Below are 19156 nucleotides of genomic sequence, written 5' to 3' on the forward strand. Positions count from 1 at the left end.
GCAGGCATACACAATGGTGGATTTATTTGTAACACCTTCAGCTCGGGCTGCAATTATTTCAGTTTTTAAAGTTAAATCTGGTCAGCAATTGAGGAAAAGAAAAAAATACCCAAATATTCCCTGTGTGCATGAAGAATGCAGCCTTGAATAATACATGGTAAGTTTATTTCATATTAACATGAACAGTAAAAAGTGGACATTTTGACAGGATTTTACTTCAGGTCCTTTTCTTTATTCCTCTATTGTGTCCTTTTTGCCAGTCTCTTGTCCCTCAAATTGTGGATACTTTGCCTCAACATCAGCCCAGGTGAGATAACCGTTGGCCAGGTCTCGGATGATGGCAGGAAGTTCAGAGATCTGCAGGAAAAGCCACAAAAACATAAGAAACACAAAGTCACCAAAATAAAGCTGGGTATTTGGGGACCTGGGTAAGTAGAAAAGGTACAAGATTATCTCCTGGAAGATGATAATTTTTGGGGAGAAAACCATTAATTAGAACACCTTAGATCAATCTGTTATCTGTTATTAGGCTGATCCAGGAGGGAAAAGATCAACCAAAGCACGGTAATGTTGTGCTACAGTATGGGAAGGGCAAAACAAACCAATATTCACATCCAAAAGATGCTGTGAGCCAGGATTCAGCTAGGCCCTACCTACTGTAAGATCAGCACAAGAAAAGCTGTAAGTTGCCTTTTCTTTGCTCCTCACAGCACAACATCATAGTGCAAAGGATCAGCCAGAAAGCTGAAAATTTGCAGAAACTGAAGGAGAGCAAAGTCTCATCTCTGTTGGTTGGCAGTGAGCAGTCACCCAGGTGACAGAAAGACAGAAGGGTGCCCTGAGGAACTGGCACTGCCTGTTACAGCCAGCCAAACCCCAGCCAGCTCAGCAGCCCCAGGCACTGCAGCTGCTTCTGTGGAGCTACAACTCAGCCTCACAGGTGAGCATCACCTCCTACTGTGCCTGAGGCAAAAAGAGCATCAGGGAGAAAAGACAAACCTGAAAACCCTCCAAGACTGCAGACCTCCAGCTCTGAGCAGAGGCAGAGCCCACCACAGGCAAGGTTTTGCTATTTCAGTCTGCACTGTGGCCACACTGGCAGAGCATGCTTAGGGCACACACAGCTTTGGGGCAGTGGCTCATCAGCTCCTCTGGTGCTGCACAGGCAACACCAGCTGCAAGGCAAACCCCAGTGCTCTGCCTCCTGGTGCCTGGGGATTACACCCAGCCCAGCCCTTGAAAGCCAGGCACAACCCAGTCACTGCTTTAACTCAGCAGCCTGCACTTGGAAAGAGCCACTCCAAAGAGCAGCACAATCAGCACAAGGCGTGGCCTTCAGGTAAGAGCAACACCTCTGTGTGCAAGACAAACAAAAGCTTCTGCTCACTTTATCAGCTGGGCCAGCATCTTCTGTCTAAAACAGCTAAACTGCTGCAGAGCTGGAGGCAGCTCCCACAGGGATTAGCAGCAGGTCCAGAACCAGCAGGGGAGAAGGAGCACACGTGGTGCCAGCCCCTGGCAGCGCTCACCTCGGCGCGGATCTGGCGCATGGAGTCGCGGTCGCGCAGCGTGGCCGTGTGCGGGCTGCGGTTCACGGTGTCGAAGTCGATGGTGATGCCGAAGGCGACGCCGATCTCGTCCGTGCGGGCGTAGCGCCGGCCGATGGACCCCGCAGCGTCGTCCACCTTGTGGGAGATGCCGTTCCTGGTCAGTGCTTCGGCTGCAGGGAACAGAGCAGGGCGTGTTACACGGCCCCAGCACAGGCTCCCGGTGCCCCCACCAGCACCGCCTGCCCTGGGTACAAGCAGCATCTCAGAGTCCCAGGTTTATTCTGACAGAACATCCAACATTCCACTCTTTGTAGGAACGCAGGGTCAAACCCCCCCTGCTCTCTCAGCTCTCCACATTGCACCATAACTCTCACCCCAAGGGCAAAGTCACCAAGTTTCTCCCCTTGTCAGCAGTGCCACGATCCTGCTTTAACTCCAAACCCCAGCCTTGGTGTGCGGGGCACATCCAGCACAGGGAGACAAAGTCCCAGGCAGAACTGGTGCTGACAGCAGAAGGCACTGTCTGACATGCAACCCCTGTTCCTCCCCTTCATCTGTTCAGTTTTATGGTCCCTATCTTTTACCATGATGCCCCCTACTTGTGGGCAGTTTGACAGAATGGATGCACACTCTGGGACAAACTCAATAAATTAGGTGGCCAATAAAAGCAAAGTGAATTTCAATAACAAAACAAAAACCCCCACTGGTCCAGCTTCTCCTAAGCAATGGGAAAGATTTATTTTTGACACAGAAGGAGAAAAAGCAATGTCTTTTACACTCCAAACCAACACAGGGAAGGTGGTGGTGGGTTTTTTGGGTACAGCTGAAGAGTTTGATGGATACCCAAAGCTTGTGGATACTCAGCTGGTTCAGATCGACAACTCTCCCTGTGCACTTTGCAGAGCCACATGATCCCAACACTATTTTGAGAGACTTCTCTTCCCTGTGCACAGCCCCATCAGAGCCAAAGTGCTTAACACACTTACATAATTCCTTGACAAAAGGCATGAATTCCTGATTCTGGCTCAGAGGAAGAACGGAGCACTTGAACGGTGCTACAACAGCTGGGAAGCTGAAATACTGTGGAAAAAAGGAAAAGCACAAGAACACACTGATGACATGGATGAGGGTATTGAGTCTTTCATTAGTAAATTTACAGACGACACTAAGCTGGGAGTGTGTGTTGATCTGTTGGAAGGGAGGAGGGCTCTGCAGAGAGACCTGGATGTGTTGGATGGATGGGATCAAGTGGGATGAAGTTTAATAAATCCAAGTGCCAGATGCTGCATTTTGGCCACAACAACCCCCTGCAAGTCTCTAGGCTGGGGATGCTGTGGCTGGACAGTGCCCAGAAAGGGACCTGGGGGTGCTGGTGACAGCAGCTGAACATGAGCCAGCAGTGCCCTGGTGGCCAAGAAGGCCAGTGGCCCCTGGCCTGGATCAGGAATGGTGTGGCCAGAGGAGCAGGGAGCTCATTCTCCCCCTGTGCTGAGGCCACACCTCGAGTGCTGGGTCCAGTTCTGGCCCCTCAGTCTGGGAAGGACCTTGAGACACTTGAGCACATCCAGAGGAGACAAGGAGGCTGGTGAGGGGCTGGGAACACAAACCCTGTGAGGAACCACTGAGGGAGCTGGGGGTGTTTATCCTGGAGAAAAGGAGACTCAGGGGTGAGCTGATCCCTCTCCACAGCTCCCTGAAAGGTGGCTGTGGGCAGCTGGGCTCGGTCTCTTTCTCCAGGCAGCACTGACAGAACGAGAGGTCACAGCCTCAAGCTGTGCCAAGGGAAATACAGGTTGGACATTAGGAAAAAGGAAAGAATAATAAAATACTGGAATGTTCTGCCTGGGGAGGTGGTGGAGTCACCATCCCTGGATGTGTTTAACGAAAGACTGGATGTGGCACTCGGTGCCAGGGTCTGGTTGAGGTGTTAGGGCTGGGTCGGAGTCAATGATCTTGAAGGTCTCTTCCAACCCAGTGATTCTGTGAATTCTGTATAAATACAAGTTTGATGGTCAGATCAGACTCTCAGGAGGTGAGAATAAGCTCTGACTGAGGCTGGAGACAGGGTGAATGTTCTGGGGGAGTCTCTGGCCTACTCTAAGACATCAGCAGTGACATCTCACACCACAGGAGCAGGACTGGTTTTCTTCAGCCTCCACTCCTCCTTATCTCCTGACAGCTAAATGTTACCTCTTACCACAACAGGTCTATTAAAGCACTCCTGAAAAAAATTAACCTTATCTGAATTACAGAAAAATAAGGGTGGAGGTGTCTTACCAGGAGATTTAGTCTTATGCACAGTCTAAACCAAACTTCCTGTTTGAGACTCCACACACATGGAGCATATGCAGCAAAAAGGTTTTCAGAATCCTTCACAGACACCCTCAGAAAATAAAAATATCCCAGAAGTGAGGGAAAAATAATAAAATCTTTCCTGGAAATCAGCAAGCTATAAAAGGGACAGAAGCAATGCATGTGAGATGTACCACAATATAAAGCAGCCCAGGCTACATAAAAAGTAAAGGGGTACTAGAAGGAAGGTGAATCCAGTATTTTCTACTTCAGGAGTTTGGGACTCAAAGTCAACTGTGTCCTAACTCTGGGCTCCTGAACCTTGTTCCCCCAGTCATAAACACCCTATGGATTCCAGAGACACCAAGAAGTGCTTTTATTATGTTATATTTCTTTTTCATAAACACAGTCCAGGAGCCAGGAACAACAAGCAGGAATCAGCACCAAGTTTCCAACCAGCCCCTCATGGGCCACCAGCAATGGCACAGAGCACCACATCTGGGCACTGGCTGGAGGAAGCTCTGTATGTAACAAACCCTTCCCTCTGGCCCCTGCTAGAGCAAAGCTTCAGGCCAAGCTTTTAGGGATGTCCAGAACCAGAGAAGGCTGAATTTCACAGGGGACTGAGCAAACGTTGTCCATCCTGCTGCACACAAGTATGATTCCAGGAAAAGCAGCAGAAAGAAAGGAAATTAAACACTGAAGATATGCCTTTCTCTGAGCAATGGAACACTGCCAAGTGTGGGTCCAGAAGGAGGAATTTCTCACCTCCTTGCCAGTAATCCAGCGAGAGCCCCAAGCACACACGGCCTCAGAATGCTCTCATGTAAAAATGAGATCTACTCTGGCAAAACAGCAATTCCACAGCCCACCTGGGCTTTGCCATCTCTACAGGACATTGTGCAGTGTTGTTTTAGCCCTCTCCCTGCATGTCAGGGGAAGGCAGGTGCCTGCAGCTGCCACAGCCTCAGAGACACTCACCGTTCTCTGCTCGTCTCCTTCCCGGATGCGGAATGTGTGCTCGAACACTGTGTACATGATCCTTCCAATGCCAAACGAGGGCTCAATGACATTTGGGATGATTTCTTCCACTGGAACACAAAATAACATACATCACCATTAAAAATGCATTTGGACACAAGAAAAGGATGTGGTTGCTGGTGCTTTCTGCTCAGAAGTCTGGTTACATGTGGATGAGTACATGGAAATAAGAGATTAAACATTTCTGCTCTAAACACAAATACCTGAAATAGAGATTTGGACTTAGCTCATGTACATATTTAGGCTGTAAAAAACAACTCAGGGTCCTTTTTCTGGCTTCTTTGAGGCACTAAATCCATGCATTTTGGAAAGTTTCCTTCTAGCCCCATCTCCTCTATCAGGTGAAAAACTCTGTGGAGATGCAGTCACTGACTTTCCAAAAACCTTCCTACTCTTAAATTTCAAGGAAATTACATTTGGCATTTTTCCTATGCTGTGTTAAAATATTACAGGACAAAGCTATCAATAAAGTTCATACTCAAAGTGTATCCTGATGATGATGAAACAACAAAGACTCAAATTTACCATGTAATGTTTTCTGAAATCTCTTCACAGTAACCATGTCCTTTGTTAATAGAAAAGTTTTCCCTTCAGTTTCAACAGTGAATTCCCTGCAAAGGAAAAAGAAATAATTTAAAAGCTAAGGCAGTAAACAAGTGTTATTTCCTTAATTGCATCACTTGGTTGACTCTGAGACTGGGATTACAGGAGCCAGGGAAAACCCCAGAGACAAAAGAAACATGTAGCACACCCATTAAAAGAAATTTGCATTAATAATAAAACTACTACATGTACACTAAAAGCAATCATTTTCAGAATCACAGTGAATTTAGCTGTGGTTAACAACCTGAAGCAAAGTCAAATGGGAAACTCTCAGGATGAAGCCTATACATCATAGAGAAAAAGGGAAGCACACAAAGCAGGCACTGGACTATCAATAAAACCAGGAATATTGAGTGTAACTCATCTATTGAACCATTTCAGGGAGATTCTGGATGGACTAAAGTTTCTTCTCTGCAACAATTTCTCTGCCCATTTTGAGTGCTACTATTTTTCCTACATTTTCACGTTCACAGATGTGAAAGAAATAAATTTTAGCTCAGGGAAAGAAAGAAAGAAAGATGTAAATGTTACCATTCTGTAATGTATTCATTGATCCTACACCTTGCACCATTTCAACCAGGAAATTAAGTTTATTTTTTTGTTACTGCACCATTAGCTTTCTCCTAACACAGACAACAGCTGTTGGCCTGCTTCAGCCAAATCTATGACAAATATGACAAGTGTAAAGACTTCTCATATTTTCAGTTCCTGCAGGTGTTGTTAGGAAGGCAGGTCAGAGAAAATCATACAAATTGCTGCCACAGTAAATCAAAGGCTGAAATAGGTCCTAAAGCAGCTCACTGAACACTGGAGGATACTGAGGCAAGTTTTGCTTCTCATTTAACTATTTTGTTCCATTGGTCACAGAATTATTTTATTGAAGTTTTAAGTCAGTACTGGTTCACTCTCAAAACAGAGGGGTGAAGATGGCAAACAATTCCCATTTCACTGAACTCTGGGATGAGTTTCTCTTCTGGGATGATCCTACTAAAGCCAGCAGCTCATTCCCACACAGACAAACAAATATTTATGTGCATACACCCAGAGATCTGTTGATGGGTGACCAGCAATGCCTGGTGAGAAGGACAGCACTCAAACATCTCAGATGACCCACACAGCCTGCTCTCCTAAGGAAACTGGTTTCAGGTGGCTCAAATAAATGCAGCAGCCCTTTGGAGGCCACATCAGGGTGTCAGAGGAAGGTACCACACAGAGCCAGCTCACCCCTTCTCGTTGAGCAGCTGCTCCATGTCGCTGATGTAGCACTCATCACACATGGAAAGGTATTCCATCACCACCTTGGCATCCTTCTTGTAAGCTTTGCCAATGGCTCCCTTATTGGCCTCAAACTGAACAATGTTGACTGTTCTGTACAAGGCAGTTAAGGAGCCAGTGAGGACAGAAAGCAGGGCCTGGTTCCTTCATTATGTCAAAGTTAATTGCTACACAACACAAAAACATCTCCACTACTGGATGAAGGAACTTCCCTCTGAGAGAGGAAAGTAACAAATGCTCAGTTCTTTCCAGGTCACTTCCCAAAGTGATGCTGGCTTGTAGTTGAAGGTTTCCCTGATAAATATACAGGAGCAACTTGAAATACAGCTGTGCAGATCTCCAAGACATCTCCCTGTCCAATCCCTTTCCACTTGAGGAGAAGCTGAAAGGAGCTGAGGTTTATTCTGAAAGGATATAGGTTCTTTGAGATGCTTCTCAGCTATGAGAGGAACTTTGGTGGCGCGGGCATGGCAGGAAAGGTCATAGCAGGAGCGATCAGCACAGCCAACGATCTCAATCCAACCCTGAAAAAACAAAACTGGAAGCTTTCACCAACTCACTTTTTTGTCCACTTAACCATCAAATATGTTTATTCACCCTTAAGCCCTCCCTGCTCCCATGACTGTTTTTTCTACATAATTAGCTCTGTTACAATAAGCAGCCCTCCCTCACCAGTTGCTCCCTCATTTGAGTGATTCCATTTGTTTCCAGAGGAAATGATCAGTCATCTACCCAGTGCCTGTGCTCAGGGCCAGCTTTTCCACATGGCTTGGCAGAGCACAGCCCTGTGCCAACAGCTCAGGCTGGGGCCAGAGCACACAGTCCTATCACTCACATGCCACAGGCACACAAGGCATCATGTCCCCAGGGCTCCACTTGGCCATGGGACACACAGCAGGGAATCAGCCACACTGGGATGGCCAAAAGCCTGGCTTAGGAGCTGCTACAACACAGATCACATGTCAAGAGAAGCTCTTAATTTGGTATTTCAGCATGTGTGGCAAGGAGGAATCTCAGAGCACCGTTCACACTGGATTGGTGAAGCAGCAAATACAACCTCCCTCTGGATTTCCTGACAGACAATCCCCTGTAAGACAAGGCTCAGCAGCTGCTTCCCACTCACTGTCACATCAGTGTGGGATGCACAGGCAGACAGATGTTGTGTGGTTTTCCAAGCTGGAGTGATATAGCAGGGTGTCAGAAAAGGTGTGTGAACAGAAACAATCCCTGTGCTTTACAATTGTGGTGTTCCAAGGTATTTTGGAAAATTTTTACAGAAATTAAGCCATTAGGTTGTTACAGCTGCTTCTCAGAAAACACAGAATACAGGTTTATTGTTCAACCTGGAGAAGAGAAAGCTCTTCCAGAGCCCAAAGGGGCTTCGGTAGCTGGAAGGAGACTTTGGACAAAGACATGGAGTGACAGCAAAAGGGGCAATGGCTCTAAACCAAAAGATGGCAGGTTTAGATTAGACATTAATAAGAAATCCTTCCCTGTGAGGGTGGTGAGGCCCTGCCACAGGTTGCCCAGAGGAGCTGTGGCTGCCCCATCCCTGCAAGTGTCCAAGGCAAGGCTGGATGGGGCTTGGACCAACCTGGGATAGCGAAAGGTGTCCCTGCCCATGGGAGGTGGGTTGGATCTTTAAAATCCCTTAACCCACACCATTGTATGCAGTAAATTTATAGAATGGATTTTCAGCTACTCAGACCATTTCCCTTCTTAAAACTGAGTGCTGTAAGCTGATACAAACATTTTTGGTTAGAGTTAAGTAACAAACCAAAGCATGGTCCAGCTCCCAAGGTGTTCCTTTCACACCCTGGGATTGCTGTGCTCACTCCTGAGTTAGGCTGTTGGACACCCTCTCTGTGAGCACTGTCCTCATCATCATGACAAGGCTTGCACAGAAAGCTGAATAATCTTATTTACATGGTGTGGCCCACACATGTTCAGTTTTGGGCTGGCTGGAAAGAGGCTGTGAACTTGTGGAAGTCAGCTATGGACATTCAGAGAAAGACACTCCTTCAGTCACTTCTCCAGGTCTTTTCTATATGAAGACAAATCACTCATCTGAGCTGCAGGAGGTTTGTTTCTTCCCTAATCTTAAGTTTGGTAGAATTTTACTGGCTGCTATTCCTCTAACATGCTGTAACAAAACATCACTAGTGGTAAGTCTAAATCCAACCAACAATAAATGAGGGAAAAAAAGGCATTCAACAAGGTTTGAATGATAAAGCTCTTAATGACTCAGCAGGAAGATGATAACAAATCCTGGAGGAATTCTTCTTCCAGCACCAGCTGTCTGAACTGGCAGGAGTGAGCTCATTTCTCACAGCATGGAAGAGGGAAAGGAAGAGCAAGCATTCAAGCAGGAAGCAATCTGCCCTGCAATAACACCTCCAGCAAAACAAATCCTTCCCCACTGCTGTTACAGAAGTTACAGTCTTTGGAAAGCACCAGGACTCAGTTTCCTTTAACTCCAGATGAAATTTGACCAGTGAAGTGTCCCCAGGCTACTTTAGGCTCCAGAAAAGGAGCCTGGACCTACCAAAGCAGCATGAACAGCTCCTAAACTTTGTGCACAGAGCCCACCTTCCCCTTGGTCCTGGACTCAGAATATTTCAACTGCACTACATGTGTTCAGACCAACATGGAGCATCAGACTCACAGCCCTAACTTTAATAAACAGAAATAAACAAGGGCTTCCCCTTGCTGTTTCCACTTTGCCCACTCACATAGGAGGTTTTGGACTCTGCATCCCAGCAGTCACAGGCATAATGAGCCATCTCATTCTCCATGTGCTGTCGGAAGCGCAGCTTCTCCGGGGAGACGCCGACCTTCGTGAGGAAGAGGTAGATTCTGCCGATGAAGTAACCGAGAACTGAGTTATTGATCACACCCTGCAGGGAGAAAAAGCAGGAAGAAAACACCCACATGAATTCCTAAGGAAGCAAAGTCATGATTTGTTGAACTTCTGCAGGCAACCTGTTACAGATAGAACTTGTGGTTAAGTTCTGTCTCCTCTGAAGCTGTTACATCTCTTCAGATTCACCTCCTGCCACTGGCATCATCTCCATCTGACCCAAACAGTGAGATACTGTCACTGCAGGACTCATCACCCACTGGCTCTGAGGACCACCTACTTGTAAATACCCCACTGTATGCAGCAGTGCAGTCACTGGCCTTACAACAGCTGCACCCTACAGTTCACAGCTGCAGTACAACAGAGGGGTGGTGTTCTCTTTTTTTTTTTTGGCTCTTGTTTTTGGGGCTTTTTGCTTTGTTTATGTTTTTTAAAGGCAGTGTTTTGGTGGTTTTTTTTATTATTTTTCATTTGGGGATTGGAGGAAATGGGGTGGAGGAGGTTGGTAAATCAATCCATTCATAACTAGATGAATCAGGTAGTGATTTATCTAATTACTGAAGCCACATACTCATGGGGACCAGCAGCTGGATATGAGATTCCCAGATACTGCTTGTATTAATATTCCTTACTGTCCCTCTTCACTAGCTAAGTGTGAAGTTCAGCTTCCAACCCCTACCCCAGCACTCCTTGCTACCACCTGCACTCTTCTGGTAGCAAGGCCCAGATCTCAGTCTCACTGCTTCACTGAAGAGAATCTATTGATAAACCTGGGACCAACACAACACAAACTTTGTGTAAGCCCAGCACAGGGAGCTGATCCATGCCCTCAGCCCTGGATTCAGAACATTTCAACTGCACTACGTGTGCTCAGACCAACAGGGGACTGGACATACACATCACTCAGAGCCCCAGTTTTAAAAAGCCAGTTTGTAACTTGGTTTTGAGAGCAATGCTGCAGGGAGCAAGCTCGGTGTGCTGTGGGAGGAAGGTTACCTGCTGCACAGCGTCTCCCAGCCGCATGACGTGCGCAGACTGCCCGCTGACCTGGGCCTTGGCCGAGTACAGGAGGATGTTGAGATCTGCCACGTTCTGAAACTTGGGGTGGTTTTTCTCACTGGGGTCCACAAAGTGCTCAATTTCTGCCATGGTGAACTCCCTAGTGAAAACAAATGTACACACATTAAAAATTTTATGTGTTAGACCCTAATAAACCATTGTGCTTCTCAAAGCAAGCAGGTAATTTAAAATCATATGCAGACCCAGCCAGGACAATGTGCAGACTACAACATGAACTAGTCTCACCACTGGATTTAGCTTCATTTTTAAATTCCTAACAAAACTTTCTACATATTCATCTACTGGATTTAGCTTCATTTTTAAATTCCTAACAAAACTTTCTACATATTCATCTAGAGCTCTCCAGGCCATGGTTAACACCACTGTGAATCAGAGCAGAGAACACCACCTTTGGAAGTACTTCCAGAAGTTCTCTAGAGTTTTTCCAGACTTCTGTGATGCCCATATTAAAAGCAGTTGCTCTTTACAGGGTCTGATGATTAAATCACTAGCTTTAACTCATGTCAGAGGTGCCAAAAATAAGCAGGTGAGGTAATAATTTCCTGAAGATAATGATACTGCAGCACACAGCAATGGCATGAATTCTGTTTTAAGAACTTGTCTTTAATATATCTTTACTCAGAGATTGATTCTGAGCCCTCTTGCTTGAAATCACTTTCCACTGAATTAGCTCATTATCAAGAACCTTTAAAAAAGCTCTAGGTAATCATTAACTGTAAATCACAGCCATCAGGGTGTAATTTGCTGTGATTGCATAATAACAGTCTCCAATATATGTGCCACAAGCATATCATTTATATTTGACTGAAAATTGTTTCCATGAGAGAAGTTCTCATTTCCAGATGAGCGAAACAGAACAGGAAGATTGAGGAAATTCCTGAGTTCCCTCTGTGCTAAGGAAGCTACAGCATCTCAGTGATATTTATGGCACCACAAAATAATCAATTACCACGTTTACAACATGTACTCTGCCTGTGCACAGGAGCTCTTGTTCCAAATTGTATGGAAGAGACTTCCAACTAGAATAGATCAGTTTAAATACAGAGATTATCCCTAGTGAAAGGCAATAATCACTTTTATCCAAAGACAGAACTGAAAGTAATTTCCAATAACCCTGAGCTTTCCAGCTTGTCTGATCTTGTGACACAAACGCTGGTCCTGAGTCAGGAAATCTCCCAACTTCCTCTCTGGAGCAAGTTGTAGAACTGCAGAATCTGCAGGACTGAGACAAGGAAATATTGCTGCAAGGTCAATCACGTTTTGATTTCAGTTTCAAAAATTGCACAAACATAATTAAACAAGCAAGTCCTGTAGAGAACACAGCTACCTTTGACATGACCCTTTTAGGCTACGATGGAAGCCAAATTCTGTCAGTGAAACTGAGTTTCTAATACAACAATTTCAGAGATTCTACTTCTCACAAGCCAATCTTGGAATTCTGTACTTAAAATCTAAACTGTGAGTCTCATCAAGCACATAATCAGAATTCCTCTGGGAGAAAGCACTAAAGTGAAACCCTGCACAAACCCTGGAACAAAAGGAAGATGCTCCCTGCTGAAAGAGGATGTTGGCAGTACCTCACTCTGATAAGGCCGGAGCGGGGTGAGATCTCATTCCTGAAGGAATTTCCAATCTGGGCAGCAGCAAAAGGCAATTTGCCTTGGTTAAACTCCAGCAGACGTTTGAAGTTGAGGAATATTCCCTGTGCAGTTTCTGGCCTCAGATAGCTGAAAGGAGATGGGGGAAAGGAAAAATCAGGAAGATTTCAAGGTGGGAAAGCAGGGAGAAAGCCAAAGTTGCTACAAAATTTACAGGTGAAAATTTTTCTCTTGAGACTTTTAATTCCAGACCAAAAAAACCCACAAAAACAATTAAGCAATAGACTGAAGGAGAAAAAACTTCACCTCCTTCCTCAAACAGGTATCCTGAAGTAGTTTTTCTACAGCCATGAAGTCACTGACAACTGGAGACCAGCATAAACTGGCTTTATGGAAACTATTCCAACCAGCAAGGGCACAGCTGGTTCTGTATTATGGGTGCTTTAAGTATTTTCATGATTCTCCAACAGCCCCTTCTTTCTCCTGCCTTTCCCCAGACTCCAAGGAATGTTACAGGAGGCTGGGACTGACATGCAAGGCAAGGCTACTCCAGAGATTTTATTTTTATTCCAAATAATCTCTAAAGCAAGGAGAGTGTGAGCAGGATGAAATTAGCACCTACCCAGGCATGTTTCCTCCAGGCCCAATGGAGGTCTTGAACATCAGATTGAAAGAAACAGGAGGGGACAGGTCATTCCCAGTGACAGGAGACTTCACATTGTAGTTCACAAAGAGATCTGCAAGCTCTTGCTGGCCATAATTGTCCAACTGATATCAAAACACAGGAGAATTATTTTAATTACTAGACAAGATAACAGGAATGAATGTCCTCTTTAACTTTTACTGAGCGTGATCCACAGCTCTGAATCACCTGCCCAAAATATTCCCTTCTAACCTGAATTTTCAAGCAAGCTGAAGTTTGAACTAGTGATACAAGAATACACTTTGCACATTTGCAAACCCATTTTAGTAATAGGTCTGGGATTTATCATACCACAGGAAGTCTGAGCTTAAGAGTGGGTGTAAAGCACAAGAAAAATCACTGGGACTGCACCACCACCCACCAGAACAGATTCTTTTGAACAGATCCAGCTAAAACATGGGGAGGTCTGTGCTGGGAGCAAAAAAAAAAAAATAAAAATACAGCAATGAGAGAGAAGAAAGCTAAAATTTCTGCAGGGTTTTGTTTGCACTCCTTTCTCTTTCTTCTGCTGATTGAAACACAATATTCAAGCTATGCATCAGATGCCCTTTCAGAGCTGTTCTGCATTTCTAGTTGTCATGATCTTTCATTTACCAGGGAAAAAAATCCAAAACCAGGATATAAAAATATTTTATTAATAGAGAGATTTCCCTAAAGGATGGTGAAAGTTCTGTGTTGTAGTGTGGAAAACCTAGTGACAGCTGCTCAGTGATGCAAAACATTGACAAAAAGAGTTTCTGGAAGGAAACATTTGTTCAATGCATGACTTTGGAAGCATTTATCCTAGAAGTCATGAGAACAAACATTAAAAACAAAATAAAACAAAAAAAAATAAAGGCCAACATTTGTACAGTTGTTCAGGAATGTCAGCCTGAGCACCAACTATTCCCATGGTAAACACAGGAAAAATCTTTGTGGGGTGCCAGAGACAGAGGAACAAATCCCCAGTGCTTCAAAGCCAAGACAATTTCAGAACAAAGCAAATGAGTGCTAAGCTGACTCAAAAAAAAAACCTGACAAAATTTGTGATCCATTTCTGTTGCTTTGTATGACAATCCCACAGAAGGGACTGACATATGTAAAAGCTTTCTGCCAGGGTATGAAGTGAAACAGAACAGACCATCTCCAAGACTCAGCTTCAGCCCTCTCAACCCAACACTCAAGAGATTCATTAACATAATAGCAGCAACTCTCCAAAACAGGGAGGGAGATGTGATTCACCAGCAAGCTCAGAGTATTTAGTAACAATTAAATTTTCAGTGTTTGAGAGGCTCTCTGGGGTAAAGACTTCTGAGATCCTTCAGGAACAGAAAAGGATGACTGCCTCTGGAGTCTATCACACACCCCTCTCCCCGAAGCAGAACCCACCTGCGTTAGAACATTTTCCATTTCTGCCTTTTTCTCTGCCGTGCACTTCTTGTCAGACATCAGTTTCTGCAGGTGAGCTGTAAGAAAAGTTGGTCATGAGTTTATAGTCCAATTCCACCACTGAGCCCAGCATAAAACAGCTCAGAAGGATCCCCCAGCATGAGTTTAGTGATGTCCACAACTTGTCCTGACAGTGTCCACCAGGGTAATTCCAGTCATGGCCTCAGGGCAGTGCTGACCTCCAGATCACTGTACTGGTGTGCCACAGGAAAAACAACACATTCTTATCCAGTTCCTTTCCAATATTATTTCTCTAAACTCAAGCAATGGCTTTGTAGCCCTCTTCTTGATTTCTATTACACAGAGTAGAAATGAAGTATCTGATCCCAAGCAGCAAGGCTGGTTTTATTCACAGAGGCAGGTACAGAGCTGGTACCGTGGGGCTGGACTGCATTCCACGTTACAGCACAACATCCTCCCTGCCACACAAAGGCACACAGTGATGCCAGGACTTCCCACTCCTGTTTGAAAAAAGCAATTTGACTTTTTAGTCATTTACAGCTCAGTTTGGCAGTAACAGCAGGTGGCTGCTCACAGGGAGGGGCTGCAGAACACAGGGACATGCTTGTTGATGAGGCTGCTCACCAGAGGAGGCAGAGGTTGGATGGGCTTCTTTTGAGGGTTTTTTTTGGACAAAAAAAAATACTTGATGAAAATCATGAAAACTGCTTTAATGCCAATATAGATTGTTCTGCATACTTGAATTTCAAGGAAAAGGCTGAAAAACCAGAGAGCACAACTCACTTAAGCAGAATGGAACAATCCTTCCATTCACAGTGGAGCTGTACATGAGAAAGTTTTCAAACAGGCTTCTTATTTCTGAGATTCCTTCGTGTGACCTTCTTGGTTTGTTTTTCCAAACAAATTTTAATAACCAGGAAGAAGTGTGAGGACTTTGCAAATCAAAGAAATGCCTGAGGTCTATTCCTAAGGTACACATTAAAGTCACATAATTGACCTCTCACAGGAAAAACATACTCTGAGCCATCACAGCATCAATAAATTGTTTCTCAGTACTTAAAAAAGCAACTGAAATTCAAGAAAACTAAGATCAGAATGCAGTGGAGTACATGTGGTGGTTTAGGTTTGCTGATTTGAGTTTTTTTGATAAATGTATTAAATAATGTGGGTTTAGTGCTGGTTAAAATTACTAGTGTACTTATTTATTATTATTCCTGTATGGAATCTTGTTATATAGGGAATCCTTGGCTTAGTACTATCTTAGTAATCTTTCACAGCCTGATGACACTGAATTTTATAAAAAGGGACAAAATAGTGTTTTCACCAGAGATCCTGAACCTCAGTTAAGACACAGAACCCACAAGATTTTTGGTATGGTATGTTTAATTACCTGCAAACACAAGTATGAAAGACTGGCTACACCAGCAGGCTTTCCTTGAGAAAGATTCTCTTTCCCAGTGCTTGTACCACTGCAGGAAATCCCCAGGCCCACCTAGCTTGGAACAAAATCAAACCTTTTAGGAGATGATCGGCACGAAAACATTCCCCGTTCTTCACATCTTTCACCATGAAGTCAGCAAACTTGTCTACATGGCCAGAAGTCCTAGAAGAGGTGACAGACAACAAGGAATGTGACAGGTGCCACCAGACAGCCCCAGGTCTGTGTGATCCCAGTGGACAGACCTTTATCAAAGTGAAATCCTTCAAAAATTGCAGGCTCACTCCTGCTTTAGATTACAGAGTTCACATTAAGCAGCATCACCCCTCAGAAAATATGATCTGTGGGAAGCATCAATACATCTAAATCTTAAAATGTGTCATAAAGAGGACACTTAATGCATTCAGGAACTGCATTGTGATCAAAACTAGACACAGCTGCAGTAGTGAGGAGTAAGCACTAATTCAGGTGGAGATATTCCCAGTATTTTATATCTCAGCTGCATGAAAGCTTCTGCCCTTTTTCTTGTCTTCTTGATCTTTTAGAAAAAGGAATAATGATAATTTCTTACCTAATAGGACTGCTAGGAGGCTTTGAACTCTCAAATGTGAGTGCCACTGCTTTCCCTGACCTATGAAACAACAGCTTTTCACACTGACCTGTGCACTGGTACCTAATTATGGCATGAAATTAGGTGACCCAGACTCAAGATCCCTGTGGGTAATTTTACAGAACACTATAAAAAGCACCTATGACCAGAAATTAAATGCTGGAGGTTAAAAAAACAAAACAAAACAAAACCAACAGAAAAAAACAATCCCACATTTACTTTAGAACTGGCTCAGGTGTGAGCATGGTGCAGTCAATCTCCAGGATTTGCTCTTCCTGGATAAAGTGATGTCTCCATGCTTGGATGATGTTGTTCTTCAAAGCACACCCAACAGGCCCAAAGTCATACAGACCACTGACTCCTGAGAAGAGGAAAAGGTAAAAAAGAAGTGTGAGATTGTACAAAGCTTCACTGTTTGAAGGAGATGTCTTCCCTTCTCAGCATTTCCATCAGCAGGTTTCCTTTTATGAGCATGAAGCACAGTTCAGCTGCAGAGTACTGAGGCATCAGTTAGTGACAGAATCTAAAAGAGATAAACTCCTGCAACCAACAGCCCTAAAAACCACATTACCTCCACCAATGGACACAATGGACTCTGTTTTGTGGAAAGTTTTGTGGGAGCAATCTATGTGAAGGAGGAGTAGTATGAATACAGAAGTGATCATGCACCACCTGAAGCAGTGTTACTGTCAGTAATAGATAACACATATCTGCAAATCACCAATGTAGCTGCAAAGATTAACAAAAAAACAATAAAACAACTCAAAGTACTTAACTTAGCATCTAAGGTGAAAGAGCAGTAATGATAGAGGCACTGTGCTGCTCATATCAGCCATCTGAAGAGGTTTAACAGCCACATTTATTCACCTGTGCCATAAAGTTCATTGGAAAAGTTCACTGAGGGAACAGGTTCTGAAGTTCACAGTGAGTTTAAGCACTGTTGGTCCCCTTGTGGGCCATTCACTTAAGAGCTGGACTCCATGATCCTTGTGGGTCCCTTCCAGCTCAGAATATTCTGTGATTAATTTGCCAGGAGAAGCTCAGGTAGAGATGAATGCTTATAAATAATAAATAAGCTGATGATCTCCTTAAGCCCCAAACACCTATCCTCAGCAAAGAAGCCATCTTCTACCAAAGTAATGCTCAGGACATGCATCCTGGAGGCCACATCTCCATTCAGAGAGCACAAGACAAAAATTAAGCCCCATTCCAACCCAAACACTTCAAGAAGGGAGAATTCTTGAAAGGCTTACAGACTCAAGCAGGAAAGTTTAAAGCAAACTTTTAAAAAATAATCTTGGATGCCACATTAATATAACATTGCTAGAGTGCAGCATTTCACCCAGCTAGAAAGACCAGAATATTAAAGGAATTGAAATCTACATTTCTTCAAACCCATACCTCCATAAATAGAAAAGGCTTGGTCATAGAAAAACCTTCTTTTGAGAGTGTCTTCCATCTTAACTCTGTCCACGATGTCATCTTTGGGCTGTAAGGCCAGCTCCTGTAAGTCAGGCAAAACAAAAGCAGTTAATAGCTCCTGATTCTGGCAGGAGGAGAAATCCTCTTCACCCACCAGAGTCAAAAGTCTGCAAAGACCACTTTGAAGAAGAGGTATCCTGTCAACATCCTTATGTTCCAAAGAAGAATCTTCCTTCTGAGATTCAAGTGCTCGATTATGAACATCCTTGTCTGAATCCAGCATTTCAGACACTTGAGATGGATTCATGACCTAACTTTCCCTGAGCAAGTTATCCTCAGCTTTCCTCACAATCCCTGTAAAAAAATTCCAATTTCCAAAGCAGTTCTGACCTTCTTCCCTCTCCTGACTATGAAAAGAGCTTCAAGTGAGCATCTCAGACTGCACATATCTAATTCTTGGCATATATAAACCTTTCAGTAAGGTGTTCCTCACATGAAAGAATTTTGACTGTGAAGATTACAAGCACCATCATCCTCATGCTCTGCCAAAGGAATAATTTTAGGTACTTGTGCAAGGAAAATCTATTTGTAAAATTTAGGGCTGCACTCAGAAAACTCAGGAGTGCCTTAATGCCCTGACAAGATACTGTGAAAATGTTTAAGAGTAGATTCACTATTTTATCTGAAAACCTGTGATTTTTGCAATCTAATCCATTAGTGAGGTCAACAGACTTCAAAGATTTCCTTCAAAGAAGCTGTTTTGATAATTAAGGCAGAGTTAAATCCAGAAGTTCAATAAATTCAGATTCTCCCAAGTGTCTCAGACTATCAATTTGAAAAGCCTTTGGGTAACAAGAAGTATTGTGTGTCCATTTATTTCCATCTTCCCCTTTTCTATCATCAACAAATAAACGTGGTCTAATTTTAAAAGCACTGTACTCTGTATACTCAGCTACTCCACCCTGCTCAAAGCTTCAAATTCAGAGATGCTCTGACATCTTCAAGCAGGAACCACAGGGGCCTGAAAACCACCACTGCTGCCTTCCCCAAAAGGTGGAAGGGATTCTGATCCTTGCTGGGAACAGCACTGGGACAGAAACACTCCCAGTACTGGAGTGCTGCACTCCCAAGGGCAGATGCTGCGTTTGCAAGGTCACCCTTGCACTGACAGCCCACACAAATTGTGTAAGTGCTAAGAAACCTCTCCACTGCATCCTACAGGCACCCTCCAACACAGAGGTGGGGCTCACAGGGATATCAGAACTCCAAACCTGCCTGGTGACACCCACAGGGAC

At 44.2% G+C, this 19156-nt stretch overlaps 1 protein-coding gene across 1 annotated transcript in view; it reads right to left on the minus strand.

Annotated features, from left to right (window-relative positions):
* The window catches only part of GARS1 (glycyl-tRNA synthetase 1), a 23925-nt gene continuing 4769 nt past the window's right edge, over positions 1-19156 (minus strand). The window contains exons 3-17 of the mRNA XM_015619168.3: positions 17841-17943; positions 16659-16800; positions 15906-15994; positions 14371-14447; positions 12922-13067; positions 12279-12428; positions 10618-10780; positions 9494-9658; positions 7178-7285; positions 6711-6856; positions 5409-5494; positions 4824-4933; positions 2537-2630; positions 1530-1720; positions 1-357 (exon numbers count right to left, since the gene is read on the minus strand). Coding sequence (XP_015474654.1) covers positions 232-357; positions 1530-1720; positions 2537-2630; positions 4824-4933; positions 5409-5494; positions 6711-6856; positions 7178-7285; positions 9494-9658; positions 10618-10780; positions 12279-12428; positions 12922-13067; positions 14371-14447; positions 15906-15994; positions 16659-16800; positions 17841-17943 — 1896 coding nt within the window. The 3' untranslated portion in view covers positions 1-231. The remainder of the gene's footprint in view (positions 358-1529; positions 1721-2536; positions 2631-4823; positions 4934-5408; positions 5495-6710; positions 6857-7177; positions 7286-9493; positions 9659-10617; positions 10781-12278; positions 12429-12921; positions 13068-14370; positions 14448-15905; positions 15995-16658; positions 16801-17840; positions 17944-19156) is intronic.

The sequence above is a fragment of the Parus major genome, chromosome 2, assembly GCF_001522545.3.
Source record: "Parus major isolate Abel chromosome 2, Parus_major1.1, whole genome shotgun sequence".
Lineage (NCBI taxonomy): Eukaryota > Metazoa > Chordata > Aves > Passeriformes > Paridae > Parus > Parus major.